The sequence below is a fragment of the Vanacampus margaritifer genome, chromosome 1 (genome assembly GCF_051991255.1).
Source record: "Vanacampus margaritifer isolate UIUO_Vmar chromosome 1, RoL_Vmar_1.0, whole genome shotgun sequence".
NCBI classification, from domain to species: Eukaryota; Metazoa; Chordata; class Actinopteri; order Syngnathiformes; family Syngnathidae; genus Vanacampus; species Vanacampus margaritifer.
Genome location: NC_135432.1, coordinates 61,561,614 through 61,585,403, shown reverse-complemented (window position 1 = coordinate 61,585,403; position 23,790 = coordinate 61,561,614). Strand labels below are relative to the sequence as shown.

Genomic DNA, 23,790 nt, shown 5'->3' with positions numbered 1-23,790 from the left:
ATGGAAAGCACGTTGAGCATTTATTTGATAGCCTTGATAGCTATCTAAAAGTTCAGTGCATGTACTAAGGTCTTTGTCATCACAGATGACGTGGAACAAGGGCACACTAGTAAAATGAGCAGCTACTAGTGCTCCTTTTGACCTATTGATATGCGTTAGATACGAAAATTATTTATAAGCTAGAAGTAGCCTGTTTCACATATTTTCAAAGATAAAGAAGTTATCTCCTCCTGGAAGGTGTGGCCATGAAAAGTTCATGCCGCCATTTTGTGTGTGTCCAATTGTGAAGTACCTACTTGTATGTGCTAAATTAGCATATTATGCTAAGTTCGGTGCTATGTTAGCTTAGAGAACGCTATGATTTAGGTCTGAAAGTAGGGCTTATACTCTGGTATTGTGTTCACCCTTCCGTTGTGTCGTTATGCAGCTGCTGAATGTAACTAATAAAGCACAATAACTAAAATAATCTAACTTAGTTACTTTTAAAATCATGTCCTGTTTAGTCTGCTGAATGGTTTTTACCAGTTAGCTGGATATCAAAGATATGGAATAAATGCTCAAAATGCTTTCCATAAAAAGCAATTCCAAGCAAAGGAAGCAAGCTGCATGGATCGATTAAGACTGGAAAGTTTTCAAGCATGCGTGTGTGTGTATTTGTTAGTGACAGACACATAAACCACGGAGGCCGAATCCCCCCCTCCACGACCACGTTTCCTTTAGTCTCTGTAATTTACTCGGCGCAGTGGCTGAGCCGAGCATGGCTAGCGTGTCTTACAAACCGCAGCAGGAAAAGAGAAGGACGTCGACACGCTCCTATTTATGTCCCTGTCAAAATTTATGTGCTTGTTTGTATTGTTTCTAGGTAGCTGTTGTGTAAATAATAGGGAGCGTCATCGAAATTGCGTCTGCCTTTGCCACATGTTAAAATAACGCATGCCGCGGCAACATGTGACGCTGGTTGACTTCGGAGTAAAGTTCAAATTTCAAAACAAATAGGAAATCATCAAGTGAACAGATTTATTCGAGACTTGTCCTAAAATGTCTTAAGCGTAGAGATGGTTAGTTAGGCATTGCCTTGACTTACAGAACGAGACTTTTTGGATTTTGTGTATTTAATGAAGAACCAAAAGAACTTGACAACAAACAATAAAAAAGAATGTTAAAAAAAAAGGTTATATAAACTGTAATTACTGGACTACTGTAATATTCATGTGTTGAATGTTGTGTGGTATGTTGGTATGCCATTAAGGGGCGTGGCCTGACGTGAATGACCTTGAGTTAGCCGTAAAATTGCTAAACAGATTTTTTTTTTTAACCTTATTTCAGTTCTCTAGTTTTGACATATTATTAAATCAACAAACCAGTTATTTCCTGGGCTTTTTTTTTTTAACTAGTGAATTTTTGGAAACAAAACAGTCAAATTAAGCAACAAATACTTCAGGACTTTTGATAACGTAAAGAGTAACTGGGATTAAAGAATGAAATGGACTCTACTTAGCCCACCCCTGCTGCAGCTTGCTGGTCACTGATCTGAAGTCTTGCTGAAGTCATCCAAGATGACTGTTCGATGTTTTCTTTGACTTTGAAGGTCTTTTTTTTCAGGAAATAAAACATTTTGAGGGCGAATGACTACAGTTGTACTGCGTGACTCAAGTTTGGTTATCGAAGCTCTTGCATCCACGCCCACATCACGCCACCGCCACCACAACCCGTCCCCTGAACCTGAACATAAAAGCCCACACAAACACACAGGTGCGTGTGTGTGCGTGTATGTGTGTGCGTGCGCACTAGAGAGAAGAAGAAGAAGAATGGGGCCTGGGCCACATTCCAGCCCTGCCTCCCTGGGCGAGAGAAGAAGGTATTCAGCATTCCTGTGCCTGCATATCAGGCCAGGTGCATTCCAGTGTACACACACACACACGCATCCTCACGGTGCTATCTTTGTGGGGCCATCTCATTGGCATAATGCATTTCCTAGCCCCTTCCCCTAACCCCAACCATCAAAAATGATTGCTTACCCCCATTCCTTACCCTAACCTCAACCATAACCCAATTCAAACCTAAACTCTAAAACCAAGTCTTGACCCTCAAAAAGAGGTCTAAACTTTTGGGGCCCAGCAAAATGGCCCCACAAGGACGGGTGGGCCCCACAACTCTGTGAAATCCCAAAATATTGGCCCAACACACACACACACACAGTCTATTCAACCTTACCTAGTAAGTATAGTTTTACATGGTACAGTAGTATTTCCAAACACTCCAGAAGTGCTACAGTTTGCAGTTCAACCAAATTACAATGGGAAAATGTGCCTTGTAAGGCACCCATCATCATGCAAGATGTTATGTGAGACTTAAGTTCAGCGACCACCTTGAGTAACACTATAGACTCTATTTTTGTAGACAGGACATGTGCAATTGGTGTAAAAACTGGTTCAGGTTCATTTTTGTGTTTACTGTGTTTGGAAATTTGGCAGACTGTTAATTTTTCTTTTTTAATTTAATGGGCAAATGTTTTTCATAAAATACATAAATTTATCTTGTTTTGTTTCACATTTCAAAAAAAACGATTCAATCTGTGACTCAAATCCGTGATCTGATCCGAACCGTGACTTTTGTGATCCTTTGCTGTCACCGTCAGTACCGAATCTCTCCTGTCCTGTTTTGGGGGGGCGCTAATCTCCTAAATGGCGGTAGAGTAGGCAGAAGCAGTGGCGAAGAACTGGGGTCTAGACACTATTTGTGAAGAAGAACAGTCGGCAAGTTTTCACTATCACTCACATACTGAATATCGTGATATATCGTTGAGAAATTTTCTGATAATATATCAAATATCTTTAAAATTGTGTATTGTGATATTATCGCTATCCTGGGCCACATATCATTACAGTTACCTGTATCGTCTCACCCATAGACATACACATGGCCAAAAAACAGGACACCGTGACGTGGCCTGTGTAATAGCGGGACAAAATGAGAGACCCAAGTCTCAAAATGGGACTGTCTTGTGGAATTCGGGACGGCTGGTCACCCTATGTTAGCATTAAGCTAGCGGGGCCTTTCTTTAGGAAGTCGTTTGGTTGTTTTAAATACACAATGTGTCATTGTCTTTTTTTAATGCTTTTATGCGAAGAAACAGGATGCCAAGACATGACCTGTATAATAGCGGGACAAAATGAGGGGCCCAAGTCTCACAACGGGACTGTCTTGTGGAAAGCGGGACGGCTGGTCACCCTATGTTAGCATTAAGCTAGCAAGGCCTTTCTTTAGGAAGTCGTTTGGTTTTAAATACACAATGCGTCATTGCCTTTTTTTAATGCTTTTATGCGAAAAAAAAAAAAGGACGCCGGGACACGACCTTTGTAATAGCGGGACAAAATGAGGGACCTAATGCTCAAAACAAAACTGCCCCGTAGAAATTGGGACAGCTGGTCACCCTATGTTAGCATTAAGCTAGCGGAGCCTTTCTTTAGGAAGTCGTTTGGTTTTAAATACACAATGCGTCATTCTCGTTTTTTATGATTCGTTTGACAGTCAACTTAATCTGGGAGTGGCATTATGCTCCTCTTTTCTGCTTGTTCACTTGTCTCTCAAGGCACCGCATATTCACACCTATGGACAATTTTGAGTACCAAGAGAAAACCCTTGCGAGCATGTTAAGTGAAGATTTAAACAAAGACTTTGAAACTGCGAGACAAACTGGTGCTCATTCATCCCAATTGCCATTTCTTTTATTTCCTATGAGGGAAATCTAATGAAATCTGAACATATGCGAAGTTGAAAATGTGTGCCTCTTTAATTTGTGTATGATTGAATCATTTTCTCAATGCGTGGATGTCTTCAGTGCTTGGGCGAGGAGGCCAAGCTATTTAAAGCGCATGGCGTGAATGTACAGCTAGCCTCGCTGTGAAGTTCATACGGCGCTCGCAATTTGCTGCGGTGAGTCACGCGTGACGCAGCGCACGGGGGCGGTGTTATGCAGCCCCTTCCTATGCCGACATTCTGTTTTCTTATTCATTTATCCGGCACTTCAGGTTCCCTGTAGGTTTGCCATGCAGGGAATCAAATGGGAACAGTTGGGGGGAATAATGGGAGTGGGAATTCCTGTTGACGCTCGCCTTGTTTCAAAGTAATCTGTAGGCTTGCATGGCATTGAGAACAAAAGCGCCATTCAGTGTTAATGTGCTGCTTCCCCTTGCACACAAGTTGCCGGTTTCATGCTAATGGACAGGCACGGGACCCCACGCTTGACGAGACCATTTCTCCGTCACCGTCACGCTCCCCTTCCTCTATTCCCATCGCTGTCCTCCCCTTTCCCCCTGCTTCCACCTCTGAGCATTTTCTTCAGCCAATTCCCGCCTTTCTTTCACTCCCCCCCCCCACACCCCCACCTCCGATTTGGGCCCACTTCTCTCCCCTTCCCATGTGGCGACTTTTCATCAGTGAAGTGGCTTCCTGGCCACACAATGAATGGACGCCGCATTAGGGAGAAAGAGAGAGAACAAACGCCGCCCTTCCTTCCGCCTACAAGTGCCACCACCCCTTTAGATCTGGCAGGAGTGGTACGTTCCATAGTGGAGGACTGCAGAAGTTTGTGAGACCGCATTGTTTGTCATCGGCCTTTGCGGGGGTCACTTCCTGTGACTCGTGCGTCCCAACATCGGACCCCACCCTTCCCAGAGTGTCTATTGGCCCAAAGGCTGATCTCCCCGTCCCTCCCCTGCGTTTGTGTCGGAAAAGCGCCGACATCTGAAAACAATCAAATAATCTCGGCACAATGCATCTCTTCATGGAGGGGTGCTGCTGGTGGTTCCCAGATGAGCGGGAGAGGATTAGGTGGAGGAGGCCCATGGGGGGAGAGCAGCTGAAGAGCTGTGTGTGTGTGTGTGTGGGGGGGGATTGTTCAGAAAAGTGTATGTGCGCCGTTATTTCCTCAAACTGAAAACACCATGCCCTCGACAAGACACCCATTAGGGGAAAAAAACAAATCGGACTAAGAGGAAAGAGTTAACTGATGATCCTCTGTTGCTAGCCAAAATAACACCAGACATTAACAGAAGTGTGGACAATCTAACATTATGTTAAAAGTATTCCAGTCGACTTTGACAAAGGTTATTAAAGTTCACGAAAATTTATAAAATAACCTGAACTAAAATTGGAAGAAAAAAAAACTTCAGTTAAATGGCAAAATCTACCACTTCTTTTGTTCCCGTCTCAGAGGGCGGACATTTTGCCAGTTGTTGTAGACTGTAAATGACATCACCGTTGCTCAGGGCACAGGTAACAACCAATCAAGGCTCAGCTTCAGAAAGCAGGTGAGACGTGATTGGTTGACGGCGGTGTTTAGCCCAGTTGGGCTGCATAAAGCATATTGTTGTAAAGAAAGGGGTTGACTTTCCTTTTAATGATTAAAAAAAAAAAACATAATAATAAAAAAACATTAAAAAAAATATTTTTTTATTTAAATTACAAAATAACAAAGCACATTTTACATTTTATAAAACTAACTAAAACTGTAAATATACCAAAAATGTCTTTAATTTTTGTCTTAAATTTATACATGAGTAAAGTTGATTTAGTGATGCGGTATGTTAACCAAAACAGCAACACCTACTGACACCAGTAAAACAACAACAACAACAAACTGGAGTGCCAAGCTCAGGTAATGTCAAGATGTCATCTTCAATGACGGCTAACGTTGCAGTCGACTCTGACAGGTTTTTGCTCCACAGAGCTGTGTGCGTCTATGTTTATGTCCAGGAGAGCTTCGTAACTTATGGGTTCTATTTCGTTTTAAACTCCAGTTTGACTTCAAGTACTTTAGAAAATTGTTTACTATCATTCTAAAATGCTTTTTTTGTACACTCCCGTCCAAACAAAAGACGCTATCCCCCATCTACAGTTGAGTAAATAAACTCCAAACAGTTTTGCCTGCAGGGGATTTCCTGGTTGCTTCACATGTTCCCACACTCATTCTAACTTCCAAGATGACATGTTAGCACAGTATTTTAACAGAAATTACTACAGCCCTGGGGGCCATTTGCGGCCCGCCATCCATTTTTCAGCAGTACAAGAAAATGAAAGAAGAAAGACAATAACGGTGGATCCAAAAGTGTGCATCTAGTAAAGAAGCAGATCGTGTCATCACATCCGAGGATTAGCAAAAAGTGTTTTTTGTGCATTTTGCAGGTTATTGTGTGGGCTAGCGGTGTTGTATTTTCTGTTTTTTCACTTGACATGGATGGCACTGTTTGATGTACAGAATAGGTAAAGGCAATGTAAATACATGTGTTTGCAGAATGGTCAAGTTGTGAAAGCATTTATAGATTTTGTAATGGACTTTATGCCACAGAGGAGACGAGACTTCCGACTTCCGTGTTTTCACCCATCAACTTTGTTTCCGTTTCCGGTTTGCGACGTGTGGGCCGCGTCCCAGTACTTGCGCTTCCGCCTTTGTGCCCCACGGGTGCGAAGCAACGGGTGTCTGTCTCAGTGTCCGAAGCTTGAAGCCTCTCTTTTTGAAGTCCCAAGCCCGTCTTGTATTGTCAATTACTTTATTGTGACTCAAATCCCCCACTTCTGGTATTTACTGGTTCTGGAAGGACACCACCTCTGAATCTGGATCCAAATGAAGAAGTCCTTTAGTAGAAGCCACATGGCCGAATGCTTCCGTTGCAGGAGTCCGGCTCATTAACAGATTGCGGTGGTCAGAACATTCCCCTTGGTCCATGTTCCATCGCACAAACATCTGCAAATGTTTCAAGATGCCCCCCCTTTACATACACACAAACACACGCCTCCCATGCTGTTCCCTCTCGTCCCCATGAGAATGGTAAATAGTCATCTGCAACTTCCCCTCCAACATATTCATTTATCCCCTCTATCCTGTGGGGTTGGACCATGATTACAGGGAAGCTGAGTGAAGCCGCCCAAATAAACACCCCTCAGGCAGCAAGCAGGGCCCGTCCACCTCACCCTAAACACCAGCTTCCCCCGGCTGGATCGGGTTACAATCAAACCCACGCACAGCATACAAACAATAGGAAATAGTAAAGGGGCAGAATTTACAGCAGCTGAAAGCAACACATTTTCCAAATGTGTTATTGGGACTGTATTTATTTTTATTTTATTTTTTACAATACAGTACAGAACTATAAATGTACATTTAGGTCCAGTTTTCGTCATTTTCAGATGCCCGCATATTTTACTTTAAGGCTATTTGCAGAACTTAGACCATCTCAAGTATGTGTTTTCCTCAAGGGCTTTTCAACCGTATTGACCTTCCATCCGATCCAACATCCTTGATCGCTATCATAAGACAAACGTCACCCATGTCCCTACAAAATGAAGACAATGCAGCATGAACAACAAAGGCATTTAGTGCATCACACGAATGAGTACATGTGATGTTCTTAGTGGTCAACCTGTCAGACATGCCTGTCCCCTCCAGCTTCGATACCTTTACTACTCACCACCCTGCAATCAGGACACCAAAAAATTGTAGCCTTGTGAGAAAAGCAGGCACTCGTACACTAATCATAGGTACAATATAAGATGTTGAGTTCAGCTGCTGGGGCCTTAAAGGGATATTGAGTCATTTTCAGCAGTAAAAAGCTAATATTTTGTCTAGAATTAATTTGATAAGTTAATTATTTTTTATCTACAATCAATACCTTTAAAAAAACATTTTTCACTTGCTGTCGAGTGTCGACTGAAGATGACATCACTTGTGCTGAGGAAATAGGTAACTAAGGTTGGGTTTACATTGCAACCAACCGATATCACTGCTTTTACATTTACTGGACACCTGAAACATTCTACATGATGGCCAAAAGTCAAGTAAACAGTTAAAATTGAGTCAACGTCGGCAGTAATTATCAATAAATACTACCAATACTAAATATGAAATATCAGATTTGGGCGCCAAATCCAGTCCTTGACAGTCAGAGCAAACCCTGAGAACATCAAATGCATCATGCAAAATCAAGTCTATCCTGTCTTGTCTTCCGTACAAAATCAAGTCAGCTTGGTTTGGGTGATACATTTTACGTGGCACAAGCGCGTATCAAAAAAGAAAAAGTTCTTATACAACAAGCTGTCACTATGACAACAGGACAGAATCGTTTAGCTTGATCTCTTGCCATTCCACACGCCGCACAACAGTCCAATAACATTTGAATATTATGCAATCTGGGCCAACAATTCTGCGCCGCAAAACCTTTTAAATGATTTGAAAACACCTGTGGTAACTTCGTGTGTGGCTTTATTGCCAAACGGTGCGGAAATAGTAGGCTATGGGGATTGGGGAGTGTTAATTTGGATGTATTGTTATAATCCTAATAAACCATATTTGGTTTATTTCAATAATATATTAATTAAGAGTGTAATTAAAACCAATTTGAATCGGAAAGTTGATTTTGATGGAACAGAACCGAATCGTTACATTTTCCACCCCCACCCTGGAATCATAATGGTACCGCCCATTTAATGACATCCTCCATAAACTAGGAAGTAACAGCCTAACTAACGTACACACACCGTGCATTGTTAACACAGTATATTGTACTTATGTTAGACATGTGGAAGGTATGTCCTCTACTTAGTAGGCCAACAAGTAATCTAGTTCTTCATATTCATGATAGCATTGCTAAAACAACTCGAATATAGGCAACATTGTGCATAAACATTAAAATAACAAATTTTTGCGAGTACATACTTTTTGTTGTGGTGAATTTTCAATAAAACAATGGAGGAAATTGAGGTTGCATTTGATGTTTTTCATGCAATTTCTAGATCAGCGCTAACTTGTTTTGACCAGAAATCATGAACGGGATCTGATGTAATTCCACGTGTTGTGCCTGCCCGTGTGCTCGTTCGCCGTCTACACTATTTCCATGTTTCTACAGGAAGTGTTGGAATAAAGTAAAGATTGTGAAAAGGAACGACTGGGGCACAGATATCAAGTTTAATGACCAAGTTCCTTCCGCTGGGATTATTTTCTACGTCGCGTGCTATCTCGGAGTAATGCGTGATTGAAGGGAAACTTCTTTTTGGGAGAAGCGCCACTGGGACTACTTTGCGTCAACTCCGGAAACACGCGCTTGTCTCTCGTCGTTTGTCACTAACGTGACTCATTATTAGTAGGACTGAAAGACAGATTATCGGAAATAACATAAATCGCGCGGCGGCGCGTGGAAATTAAACATTTCTAGCACGCCGCGGAAGGATTTAATTTTCTGGAGTGACAGAGAGAGAGAGAGAGAGAGAAAGAGCGAGCGAGAGAGAGAGAGAGAGAGAGAGAGAGAGAGAGAGAGAGAGAGAGAGAGAGAGGGTCGACACATCCGCCCAGTTTCCCGATGCCTCCCCTCCCCTTGTTGAAAATGGAGTTCGATTAAAGCAGATGTACGGCAACTTCTGAGGGGGGAAATTAAAAAGTATTTTTTTTCTCTCCCTCCTAACGAACCTTTGTGGAGAAACCACGACTCCCTTCTCCCTCCCTTCCAGCTCCCTGCCGGGCGTCGAGTTTGCCTTTAAGCGGACATTACTCGGACACGTTGGCGGAGCGAGGCTGGCTTTCCAACAAGGCGCTGCTTCAAGTGTCGTCCCGGAGAGCTTTCAAGTTGGCGAATGGATGCTCGACAGCAAGCCACGACGATTACGCCGCCGAACGTGACGGGCTTCAACATTTTCTGTGTTTTTTGAGGATATATACACACGCGACGGGGACTATTTGTTTTTGTGTTTTTAATTTTATCTACCCACCAAACCGGAGTTTGCTTGGAAAGAAGATGGGTAATTTTATGTCGTGGTCGGATTTTACTTCCAGGGAGGAGAAGGCGAAATTGTCATTCTTCCTCCTTGCAATTTAACGGCTAACGCTAGCTTCAGTTCTTTCCTTTTTCTTTTCTTTTTTGCAGTTTTTTTTCCACCGAGGGGGAGCATTCTTACGCTTTTACCGATCACCCCACCCTTAATAAACACCAAACGAAAACACGGCTCAGTTGAACGTATGTGGAGGAAAATGGTGAATTTTGTACTATTTTGTCCCGCCGTCACAGCGCCGTCGATGCTAGTGCTAGGACTCGGATCCCCGTGAGGAAGAAAATGAGTGAAGATTCAACAAATCCAAACAACGAGTGAGTACAAATTCTCATTTTTGTGCCCTTAGCATGTTGCTGCTACGCAATCGTGACGTATGCTGCTTCATAAATACGACACGGCTTATATGAATGTATATTCTTGAATGGCGTGTATGGGTGTCGTCATGAGTATAATCCTCAACAACTCACGCTCATTTTGGCGTGTAATTCATTTAAAAGCCTCAAGCGAATGTGTACTAATATGTAGACTACAGCACAAGGGCGAAAAACGCCATTTTAAGCATTCATACGCTTATGTACAATAACGGGGATGCACATCGTCGTCGTAAAAATGACAATAAACTCCTTAAAATGGATGTTTCATTTCCAAAAGGCGGAAGATCTTTTTTTTTCTTCAATCACGCTCATTTACATAGCTCCATTCATAAAAAAAAAAACGCTTAAAATTGACACCCGAACGCTCCACAAGCGTCTCGTAAGTCGTCGAAACGTCGTATAAATGGGTACTTATTTTCCTGTCCCGAACCCCTTTGGTGTTTTTACAATATTTGGGGGGTATTATTTTACACGGCTGATCCCTTGTGTGCGCTTGTTGACAGCCAGTGAGAAATATCTGCTTCGGGAGGTGCTGCGGTCACATGATCCCCTCCATTCATAAAGTACCTGCCAGGCCCCATTCACATTCAACTGTACGCTGTTTCGCATTGCAGCCGCGGTCACACAATGATCACATTTCCTTTTCACGCCATCTCTCTCTGTTTGTGTGCGTGCGCGTTTGTTCGTGCGCAACACATCAACACTGTTCTGTGTCTTTTGATAATGTATTTGTCACAGAGGAAGTCATGTGCTGTTGCCCTTTCTTTCTCTCTTCACCCCCCCCCCCTCGCCCCCCAGCCATTTACACTGTCACGCTTTTAATGTGTCAAACACACCCATGTTCCGAATCTCCCATTACTTGTCTCGCAGAAGGCAGGGCGGTGATACGTTGCATAGATGCTTTTGTCCTTGAACTATGCGTTTACGTAACATACCTGAATTAGTGTGTGCGTCTGTATTTTCTCTAGAATCGAAGGTCGAACCACCTACGAGGTGTGTCAGCAAAGTTCCAGCAGGACTGATGTCACAAAATATATATTTCAAATACAAACGGCAAGTTTTTACATTCGGTGTCGGTCAGGTGAGCAACCAGACATCCTGGGGTATTTGCTTCATTCAGTGTGCGAGAAGAGGTGAGAGTAGTGGCGTGGTACCTTGTGCCTGTTCAAAAAGCTTTGAGCATCCGGCATTCCTTGAAACATCGTAGTTATGGAGCAACCTCCCTACTCACGTAACCTATTTGCGTATGATTAATATTATTATTATTTTTTTTTATTTCCCCCTTTTCCAAGCTTAAGAGGGGTTGCCTGTAGGTGCGGAGAAGAGAATCCTTCCAGAAGTGCATGAAGGCTTGGCAAAGAAAGCTGGGAAAGTGCATTAGACTTTGAAGTGCAAAATTTGTACTTTTTAGTTTGGATTTGAAATGTATATTTTATTACACTAGTCCTGGTCCCTGGAACAACTGATATGCCTCGTAAATATGCCGTAAATGTCATAGACGCTGTGGACATTAACCAGTCGTACTGCGTGTCAGTGCACCTCACTAAACCTCATTTGAACCAACCTGCAAGGTAAATTCTGTTTGCATTTTGCCTTTTTCGTTAGCTTTCTGCTCCACCAGAATACGACTTCTGCAGTGCTTAAATCCACTGAATGTTTCAGTGTCATGATATTTGGAGACTGGCTGGCCAGCAGTTTAGTGCTATTACTGGTTGTATTTTGCTTAGTTTCAGCTTTTTTTCAGGTCCTGTTAAGCTTGTTGTAAACGTTAAGTTGTATCTTTTTAAGTCATGCGGTTTGACAAGTAACACTGAGTGAAGGCGTTGATTGCTACGTTCGCTTCTTGCACGAGCTGACACATGCTTGTCACTTGTGATCAATAGATATTGTGTTGTATTTTTCCATGACGTTAGCGGTTGTTAAAATGTTACTTAAAATCCTCCTTGCAACGCTGAAGGTTTTTATAATGGAGCAAATGGCTTCAAATACAATTGAACTAAATCGGATTTATGTTTTGAAAACGCCACCAAACGGCGTTCACACTACTGCTACAGAATCGCTCTTGGTCATGCTTCGATAGTGTAGCAATATAAATCTTTATTTATAGAAGTGATGTGATCGTGCATGGACATATGTGAATTGTAGCCATTTCTTGTGCTTGCCTTCAACAGTGGAAGCAGCCACAGGGCCTGCACGTTAGGAAACACTGCGACTGGGCCTACACGATGTGCTATGGTTTGTTCCTCTCCGCGTAATGGCGGCTGCTAAGATGGCGAAGTGATCCAAATATTGTTGCTAGGATTCCACCACCTGTCTTGCTGGGTGTATGATTCATAGAAACACAGAGGGAGCGAGATACTGAACGTTACAGCAGCCGTCTTCATTCTTTTGTCCTTTATTTATTTACAAGGCACGGTTACACAAATGATGATGTCATTTGATTTGACTTGCCTACTAATTTTGTCACAAGATGGACAAGGAATGATGGGGAGATAGTCCAAACTAATGTACAGTAAACACTCTGTGGCGTGACCTTGCTAATTGGTGCTGATCCGCCGTCACTCGTAAAGGCTTTATTCCTCCCTGTCCTCTTTTGCAATACTAATTTTGCTTTTTACTGCATATACTGTGTTTCATCTTCCATGTAGCTAGATTTCTTTCCATAGTTGTTGGCCTTACTCTACGGGGGAAAAAAATAAAGCAACCACTAATGCGCATTTCCCATTGGCAAAAGCAGTTACAAGGGGTCCTTGGTTTCTGACAGTTCCGACATACAGACGCTCCCCACCTTACGAACGAGTTACGTTCCGGACGATCGTTCGTAAGGTGAATTTGTTCGTAAGTTGCTTCAGTGCTATATTTTGTATTATAATTTATGTTTAAAGCCTATATAAGTATATTGAAGGTTTATATAAGTATGTTTAAGGCTTGTACAAGTAACCTGCATTGGTTTGTACTGAAAAAAACTTTTAATAAAATGGAGAGAATACGTACAGTACTGTATTGTACTACGTATGTTAGAGAGAGAGAGCGAGAGACACACACAGTATGTACATGTACGTAATAAGGTAAATAAAATGAAGTTTAACTTACTTTTGGAAGATGTACTCGATGCTTAAGGAGATGATGGAGGAGGAGGAAGAGGAAGATTTTATATCATGAGAGATTCTTCGTCGTCGCTGGAATCGGCTTCAAAAGTTATTTCCTGCTTCATGGGGACCGGCGTTTTCTTCCTTCGCCACGTTTCTCAGCCTCCAATGAGCTCTCACAGCGCCAATTGTTGGTATTAGCGGCGGAAAGAAGCACTACGCGCAATACAAAATCTAACTTGCAGCATTTCTTTCCAAACATTTTTCGACATACTGTACGCGCAGAAATGTTCGTATGTACCGTTGTTCGCAACTCGAATGTTCATAAGTAGGGGAGCGTCTGTACAAGTAATTTTAGGTTGAACTATAGTTCTGACTAGGGGTGTGACCTGGCGATTCGATCCGTATCACGATTCATAGGTCACGAGTCGATTCGATACAGATTAATCCCGATGCGAATCTATAAATTGATTTTTTTTACTCAAATTTAGAAAATACTAATCAGTAAACTTGTACATGTACACTGTAAGATTTGTATGAAAATGTATTTATTTATCTGAAAATTCATGCTCATAACTGAGCCACTGCATTTAACAAGCAGGTTGCGGTCTGTTTCATGTTTGAACAGCACTGAAATAAAATATTAAGTCTTAATGTTCCATCAATATAACATTCTTCCATGCTTAATGTTTAAATCCTAACCCTAAGTAAGACGTTTTGTTGAAAAAATAGATGTTTAAAAATCGATTCAGCCGCATATCGAATCGATTCGAGAATTGCGTGCTTTAATATCGCGATATATTGCCGAATCGATTTTTCCTAACACCCCCTAGTTCTGACTGACTGAAGTACAAAGTAGAGTAACATCACTGTAATAATGACATGCCAGTGATGCCCACTGGGCTGTTTGGATGACCGCCCACGGACAGGAACTGAGGGAAAGATACTTCTTTCATTTTATGGTTACGCAAATACCGCATTTTGCAGGTAAGGTCCACAAGCTTCATGTAATGCATCTCGCTTGCCATGTATCGTAAAAGGTAATTACAACTAAAGCTGGTGGATTGCTGTCATTGGTGGCCAATAAAGTGTTCCTCCATTCTTTATGAGCGTGAGGTCATTTGGCCTTGTATTGCTTGTAGTGAAATGATCATGTATAGGCGAAGGGCCCCCATTGTCTCAAGACTCCTGCTGTTCCGCGCTATTGTCTTGTTGCCGGTCAGGTGATCTCTGGCGGTCCCTCACACTGTGTCCTCTTCCTATCTGTGTGATTGATTTGACAGCTCAGCATTTTTATCTGCCATGCGGGGTGTTGTGATCTTATCACCTGTGGCTGTTTTGCACTCCCATTCCTGTGGCGGCGCTTTCTAAACGCATTCCTCCCAAACAGCCCTCATCAAGTCATGAAACGACAAAGGGAGACAGCTACTTCAGCTGCTGGGCCTCGTGTTTTATGGGCCTGGGTGATTGCTGATATCCTGCAACCCTTATGTTAAGCTAAATAATTTCCTGATTTTTTATTTATTATTATTATTTTTTTAAAGATTACATTTTTGGAGTCCTTGCCAATGGCAGGATGCGAGCTTGAACACGTACGTTTTACTAGCTAATCCGATCTAGATATTTACCTTTTTTCCTAATTATTTTTAACAAACCATTAACATGATCAATGCCTCCACTTATTTGAATATCATTTACCAAAAATGAAAACATTAACGCCAAGTTGAGCATATTATTTCAGAAGTTTGTATTAAACTGGTAATAGCAAGGAGACCAGTGGCTGTCATCTTTGTGCAGTTTAAAAAAAACAAACATAGAATGAGCATGTCCATGTCTCCCTCAGCCAACACAGCTGAGGATCGTTATCAGGCTTCATGCAGAGCTGACTGATCGTTTGAAACATGTGCTGGCTGAGGGAGACATGGAGAACAGGCTGGATAGGGCTACTCGGGGACCGTGGTTGAGAACCACTGGTTTAAAGGATGCTCTGTGGATCCCATTGCTTAAGTAATAAATTGATGCAACCTCATAGGATTGGTTGTGAGATGCATTTATTCGCCTCCAATCCATCCTTTTGTACTTCATCTCCATTAAAATCCAGACATGTGAGTGTAAGACTCCTAACGTTTCGTCTTCGTAGTGCTAATACCTCTTTGACTGCCAAAAATGTTAAATAACGTTTAGTAAAATCCTATAGAGTGCCAAAGACGTTAAAAGACGTTTTTTTTTCAAAACAGGTGAAACTAACCATTTTCTATTGTTGATTACTCAAAAACGGAATAAGGTAGAAACAAACTTTTTTTTCTGATGAAAGATGAGAGTCCAATCTTTCATTTGGTATGTGTGTTTCCATAGTCCAAACACAACATTTTCTGTGGACCTTGAAAGATCAGTCAAAAATGCTTAAATCGGCTGGCACCCACGGCATCCCTTTTCTGAAAACGTCTGGCAGTCAAAGAGTTATCTTGAACTGGTGTCATTTGAGAACTTGTCTTTTAGTTGTAAAACAGCAATAGCAGATGCTCAAGCAGCAACTTTGTTCTGATAAAGATTATTATTTGACGTAATACATTTTTATTTATTTTTTTACTTCAGTCGCACAGCTCCTGTATAGCAGAATGATTTGCTCTCAGTGGGAGAGGTTTCCGAAAGTTATTTAGCAGACACAATATTTATGATCCAGTGTCTGCTTGTTCTAGAAGCCGCCGTGTGATTGTTTGGGGTGATTAATGGCAGCGGTGATCTGAGTAACCAGACTGCTCAGACTGCCTCTGACGGAGAGCATGTTCCATTCCCATGGTTGGAGTCAGGTCTGGATTCTGTGCGTTTTTTAAAAAGCTCAGCCACTTCCCTATTACATTTTTTCATTTTCTCTTTGAGTGTTTAAAGTGCTTTAAATGTCAGCACTGTTGAGGGCACATTATACCTTTTCAGACAAACACCTCAATGCGGCTCGGGGGGTCAGCACCGCAACATCAAAACGTGCTCTTTTTGTCTTGGTCACGGAGGGCCTGTGATGTTCACAGACCGTATCTCAGGGCCTGTGAGGAGACGCTTTGAGCAATAAGCGTCTCAATCGTGGATATTGTTTGCAGTTGTGCAGCATGTGGGAACCATGAAGGCTGCGCCTTGTTGCGAGCTTTTTGCTTGCAGCTGGCCTGAGATAGTTCTTCCCTGCGAGGCCGCAGACATAAAAGGGCACAGATGTAAATCCTAAACCTTGTTTCTTTGATGGCGTTCCCAAAACCCTTTGAGAACAGGAAGGGGTTTCTGTGCGTGCCAAATGTATTTTTTGCTGGTGTGTGTGTTTCTCGAGATATGCCTAGATCTTAAATCATTGCATTTCATATAATCATTCGGTGAATGAATCATTTTGTAGAGGAAGATCATACTGGAAATCTTTGTTTTTTTTTTTGACTGGCAGCTTGCTATAGTTATAACTTAAATCCAACTTGGCAAGAAAAAGCGTTCAATAAACATTGACCAAATTTTTGTACAAAAAAATAATGATGCTATGTTATGAAAATTTGAAAGATGTTTCTGGGTTACTTGAAAGTGAGTTTAACGAACCAAACAATTTTTTTTAACTATGTAATTATATAACTTTATAATATAGCATTACCTCAGCATAATAAAGATAGCGTAGTATATCCACCATATTTGTGCCATATACTTAACCTCGAATTGCCTTTGGGATTGTTTAAAAGTTACATTTATACTGACCTAGGGATTGTTATTTGATTGAATTTTCTTCCTACATTTCCGTTAATTTTTTTTGTGGGTGTATTTGGTTTGTAAACGATCACATCGTTTGAGGAGTTAGCTATAACACAGATGTCTCTCAGCTTGCCATAGCAGATTTCATGTGGTACTTTGTTAGATAGCAAACTCGATGAGATTGGTTCAAGACACGATCAATTCCGCACAATTAACTGACTTATGACTGTCACTTGATCGATTTTTTACAGCTATTCTATTATTCCAAAAAGTGACACTAACATTGCTGGAAAAAGTCCAGTCGGGACATAATTGCTGGTGAACCTGGACTTGGTAGTACTGATGATAGTAACTATCCAAATTCTCACAGTAAGATCTGCTATAGTATGATATAGCATTAATGCCTCATCCCTGCATCTTCCCAGCCTAGCGCCTTACCCCTGCTATAGTTAGAATAACTACAATTAGAATCGCAATCCCTCGAGACTACTCTAACATCAAAGCAGCCGTATACGACGCTGTGGAACAGTCAAAACTTGTGCTTCCTCTTCTGTTGTTGACCCCCCCCCCCCCCCCGGTAATGTTAGGCGCAAGGTTTTAATTTACCGGAATGCGTGTGGTTTAAATTAAGATCTACTTAGTCTGTGGCTTTTTTTTTTTTCATGTTTGGGTGATGGTGGGTTGGATGTCTGATATATTTTTAAATAGCAGCTATTGTGGATCCAACAATTAACAGTCTGCCTTTGACACAAGCACTGTTTAGTTCATTATAACCCGTGGGCAGTATTTTATTTTGAAATGGCTTGGTCAGAACCAACAAAAGGCCAAAAAATGGTCACAATAACGCCTAGGGGTTAATGGGACTGCTGTTTTTTCTAGGGATGCACGATAATGCTATTTTCAACTGATTCCGATAAACCAAAAATAACCGATGTCCATAACCGATAAGTAAGCCGATTATTGGTTGCAAATTAACTCTTTGACTGCCAGACGTTTTCAGAAAAGGGATACCGTGGGTGCCAGCCGATTTAAGCATTTTTGACTGATCTTTCAAGGTCCACAGAAAATGATGTGTTTGGACTATGGAAACACACATACTACCAAATGAAAGATTGGACTCTCATCTTTCATCAGAAAAAAAAGTTTGTTTCTACCTTATTCCGTTTTTCAGTAATCAACAATAGAAAATGGTTAGTTTCACCTCTGTTTTGAAAAAACGTCTTTTAACGTCTTTGGCACTCCTCCATAGGACTTTACTAAACGTTATTTAACGTTTTTGGCAGTCAAAGAGTTAACTTGAATACAAATATACTTTTGAGTCCTACTATAAGTCTAACATGTACAAATACATTGAAACATTGTGTAAAAGCACTATGAAGCTGAATTTTATTGTTATCTCTGCTTCAAAGACAACCAGTAACTCATATTGAGTTTGGCAAAAATAAAATACTGTTGTCATGTTTTAAAATTGCAACAAAAAACTGCGAGGGTAAGCATTTTGGGGAGACACAGTTAAAGAAAGCCCACACTGGCGACTGCCATGTCGCCATGATGCATCTTCTGTGAACACGAGGTCACACGCATTATGAAGTCACAAATATGCGATGCGACACTACCATAGGAGAGGGATAGTGTGGCGCTACAACCACGACAGATGGACCTACGCGGCAAGTTTATTATCGGCGGATTTCTTTATCATCTGGTTTATCTGTATGACATGAAATTGGTCGATTATTGGCAATAATTATCACCCACTGATATTATCGTGCATCCTTAGTTTTTTCAGGTGTAAACGCAAATCAAGATGATATCAGATATTTCATTCCATTGCGGTGAAAAAGCATCTCTGACCAATATGAAAGACTGAATCACCACTAAGTGTTTAAACCCATCAACCAATTCAGGAAAAAAATAAATAATTTATGCCCAACTAAGGAAGCACTAGCAGCATTCAAGCACATCGTTTTATGTTTGCTCCTGGCTAACGTGACTTGACAGCAATTAGGTAATTTGTCAACACATTTCTTCCTATTTTGTCCAAGGGGCGGCTGAGCAAAATAAATTTTGAGGTAAAATTTATTTTCATTGTTTAGTGCTGCAGAGTGTTATTTTTCCCTGAGTCAGTTGGTAGCTTTGGCCGAATGTTCTTGTGAGAGAGAGATGACTCACCAGCACCCTCGAGGTGTTGCAAGAAGATACGGTAACATTTCTCTTTCACTTCTCCTTCTACAGGCAAAGTATTAGCTTTCAGCGCAGCTAATAAAGCAGGCGTGCAAACGCAGCCTGCTTTGTGGGCATTGTCCAATTACGGATTCGGCTTTTATTAACGGCGAACATAAAGCACCCCGATGAGCCGTCTTGTTGTCCTTGTGTCATAATTTGCTCTGCATCCATGTTGGGTCGTGTCATTTGTTTAGTGCTGCCCTTCAACTTGGCCGGTTATTTAGAGCTCTTGAACCACGCCTAATTAGCTAGCTGGCAATCGCACTGCCGGAATCGATGGTCGCGGCCCAGATTGCACGTTGTTGTTTATATTAAACTTCATACCTGGTTTTCTTGTCTGTGGTAAAAATCTGACTTGATTTGTTTCAAACCTCACTTAGCTTTTACACATCCCCCTTCATTTCCAAGATCCTAACAGAGGTTAAGCTACAGAATCGGATTGGGATAAGTAGCTTGTTTATTTTGCCAATGATATTTTAATGAATTTCTTTCTCACACTCTTAGAGTCCTACAAGCCAAATCTGTGTAGCGGAGCTGGACAACGTTACGCTAGTTTTTGATACAGAGGAGCGATGGGCAGATGGAAAAAATGAGTTTAGAGGGGGGACTTTTTCTCCCCTTTTCTGATGTTAATGAAAGGAGGAATGGTTTTCCAGCTTTTAGCTTGCAGAGTGTGTCTCCCCTGCAGCATGCTCCACTGCCTGGACATTGTGGGAGTACAAAACTCCAGGCCCGGCATCCAATAACGTGAAATTTCAGCAGAGAAGCAGCCATTGTGTGGCGAGAGGCAGGCGGGGAGGGGTTTTGGTAGAAGGGGGAGACAGAGCGGAGCGAAGGGAGGGCGACTTGGCCGGCTCCCCGGGCTCAGGCCACATCCTTTCTCTCTCTCTCACCCCCCCCCCCCCCCCCCCCCCTGCCATCCACCCACCTCCCACCATCGGGATAGGAAGCCAAAGACTGAGACACAAGCACAAGCATGATGGCATACTGGAGCCTAGTGAGCCATGGGCCAGAGTGAGCAGACAAACGGCCACTTTGTCCACTTAGGAAATGCTTGTCCCAGGATCCCCCTTCTCCGGCACACACTAGAGCAGCCGGTCTCGAGGCCCCGGCCTGCCTGGTCTGCACGTGCTATACCATCACGCCCTCTCTTCACCACAACGTCCTACTTTGTCTTCCTCCTTCCACTCCAAATTTTTTTTTTTGTTTTTTTTTTTGAACACCCGTCAAACTCATGCTCTTTGAGCTCTCGTTCTATAAGAGTATAGTGCCATGGACTGTATTTATTTACCTGCCGATCCAGGGGAAGGTGTCTTACTAGGGTGAGGGGCTTCATTTGTACCATTTACATTTTTGGAATAATGTTAAACAAAGCCTTATCTTAAAGAGGACGCTTACTGTTACATCCGCAATTCAAAAGTCTTAAAAAGGCTACATTTTCAAATGTATTAACATAGCATTTCTTTAAATGGTCGTATTATAATATTGAGTCCATATCTCCCACCGTTATTGTGGTCACGTTTATGGAATGAGAGGTCTTAACTTTGATTAGGGGGGGGGGGGGGGTGGAATCAGAGAAATAGCTGATAGCACAATGTCAAGCTAAAGTGGCATTTTAAGGAAAATAGACTTTACTGTTATGGAGAAAAGTAGCAACATGAACATGGATGCACACAACATTGCAGAGTAACCACATCAGTCAGTCCACTGCATTTGTTGTTCAAGATAATAGCTGAGTTTACGTGGAGCCATGTATTCCGATTAGAATGAATGAATGACTTGATAGAATGAAAATGACACGGCGGTAGATTCCTTTTGTCAATCGGAATAGCCAGGCTTGCGCATCCTCTGCACTTTGTTTTAAAGTACAAACTCGTAAGCAAGATTTTGCTAAATAGATGAATAAACTCCATCTAGATAAATCACATGATTTTTACATCGATCTCCACGTGTCCCACAGCTGATCTGATTAACATAGCGGAGCATATAAATGGCAGATCGGAATAGATCACATCGCATGTAAACAGCTGACCAGAAATCTTAATTCGGATATCAGTTGGAATGACAAAAAAGTCTCTGTTTAAACCCGGCTATTGTCTCCACATAATGTCGGATCGTCTTTAGTAGTTTGCAGGGAACTCGTTTACAACATCTTAATACCGTTCTATATTTTAGAGACGTGCTGCTGTTTTGGTTCGCAACAGAGTACAGATGGACCAAGTAGTTTACACGACATGTTTGAACAATAGTGTCTGTGAACTGATATACTGTATACAGTTACTACCTGTGTTTTTCCTGGAGAGGAAAAGGGAGGGGTCTATGTGAGGGGAAGTACTTATAAGTGGATGACACACCCAGTGACTAATTGGGGCTCGGCATCCATTAGGAAATACGGTAGTCAAATATTGCCAATTCCCTTAATGCAAACCGTTTTTATGGCGGCGGTGATGCCTGCGTACATCCTTTTTGTGAATAGAAAAGACTCTATTCACATGCACTTAGGAGCTGTTGACTGTCACCTTGGTCTCCAGTCTCCACCCTGTTCCCACCCGCCACCACCTCCTCCCCCACGGTCCTCCAATACTTTCTCCTCCCTCCAACTCCCTTCTGTTTTTCTCTCTTGCTTTTGGTCGGAAATGAAGTCAGTCATCCAGCAGAATAACTTGGAATAATTTGGAATGGGGGGGGGGCGCTTTTCTCTCTATTCCGAACCCCCCACCACCACCCCCCTTCCATTCAATGGGACTCACAGGCCCAGGCCAGCTGATGTGCTTCCGCTCTCGATTGTGTGTCCAGTGGACTGTGTACTCCCAGCGAGGGGCGTGGTGGACAGCCTTTGTCTGCACCATCCTGGTCTAAATTTCCATGTGTGTTTTGCACTTTAACACTTTCTGGAGAGAAAAAAAATCTGCTTGGTTTTACTGTTCTTTAATTCTGTTGTTCCTCATTGGGGTCTTGTACTATAATGGGTGCGAAATGAAAGCACATTAACTTCCTCTTGGGGTCTAGACCCTCTATCCCCCTCCTCCCTGTGAGTGTCCGTGTGCTGGCATGTGTGAGATGGTACTTCTGAAGGGTCAGGTCCTGGTCATTGTGCCCTGGTCATGGCTGAGCGACACCACCGCCTGCCTTCTGTTCACCCCAGGGACCCCTGCCTGACTGACAGGCCCTCCTGCGCCCATCACCCCCACATCCTTTATTGACGTGAGGGGGACTTTAACAGCCGCTGTATTTCCATCTCTTCCTGCTTGTAAATTGCTCCAAAATGCATTTTTATTGTGATGAGGCCAGGGGTCGTGGTGTAAAGTGGCGCACGGCCTCTTTGGCGCTGTAAAAAGGTGTGACCAGAAAGGTTGGGGCTGGGAGCTTGTAAGGGAAGCTGTTGTTCTCTTACCCCAATACCACAGAGCCAATGCTGTCCAACTTTGGGGCAACATTAGGGAGTAAACACAATATGAATACAGACAGGAATCATATTTGGAAAGCAAACATCATTATTTGGTTTGAAAGCTGAGTGGCATGATCCGAATTGTTTTATACTGACTGGGAAGGAATTATTAACTTGTGTTCAGACGTTTTTACCAGTCATCGTTAGAAGCGGAAAAGGGAACTGAAATATGTGCCAACAGTGGTGGCATGGTACATAAACATGAATGTAATGGAAAGAACACAAAATATACTTTGACGGTTGTAATGTTTCACTTCATGTTCATTGCTAACTTATGTCAGTTCATACTGGTGTGATGTAACGCTAGCTACGTAGCTTGCACAGCTTTTATTTTGCCTGCACATTGTTAGGTAGAAAAGATAAAAGGGTTTGCCTTTCCAAAACGTGGAACAAACATAGCTACTTTTTGGTATACTAGTGCCCTTAGTAGAATATACTAAACTTGTCGCCTCATTAAGTCAAGTCATCTTTAAGTTGGGTGAATCTATCTAATTGTAATGCATGTTCAGGTTTTTTGTTCAGGAGTTGCTTGGAGGAGTTTTTACATGGTTACTGATTGGAAGTGTAGGACTAGTGAGACAAAACTGCATTGTTTGGTGATTAGTAGAGCACATCACATCCGCTGGATATTAGTTTGGTATAAGCCTCTACCTGGGAAAGCTCACACTATTGTTTGAGACGTGTAGTTTGTGGCCAGAGTAAATAAAATATGTTGTATGTAGGGCCGGGTGATATGGCCCAAAAATCAAATCAAAAATTTTTTCCCCCTCCCTCCCCCCAGTTATTCAGGACGATGCCGATTTATTTTAATCTTATTAACCCAATAAATGTTTATTTAAAGGTTTCATTATTATTTTTTTAAATCATGTGAAAATTGTTCTGACCACAATAATATATACTGATTCTAAATCAGTTTTAACAAACTTAACATTCATAGGTTGTGCTTAATTGCCACAATTGAGTAGCTGGTAGCTATTGTAAACATGTTTTGTAAACCAGCATTCTGCCAGTGCCACTTGTATAAAATTACAACTCACAATAACATCTGGATGTGACATAACATAACAGCTTTTAATATTTCACGATTTAGCAAATTTTCAACGATTTGATTTTCCAAATG

At 42.0% G+C, this 23,790-nt stretch overlaps 1 protein-coding gene across 1 annotated transcript in view; it reads left to right on the top strand.

Annotated features, from left to right (window-relative positions):
* Window positions 1-9,325: 9,325 nt before the first annotated feature.
* The window catches only part of spred1 (sprouty related EVH1 domain containing 1), a 39,538-nt gene continuing 25,073 nt past the window's right edge, over window positions 9,326-23,790 (top strand). Inside the window, exons 1-2 of the mRNA XM_077559927.1 lie at window positions 9,326-9,789; window positions 9,915-10,133. Of these exons, the coding sequence (XP_077416053.1) occupies window positions 10,102-10,133 (32 nt within the window). The 5' untranslated portion in view covers window positions 9,326-9,789; window positions 9,915-10,101. The remainder of the gene's footprint in view (window positions 9,790-9,914; window positions 10,134-23,790) is intronic.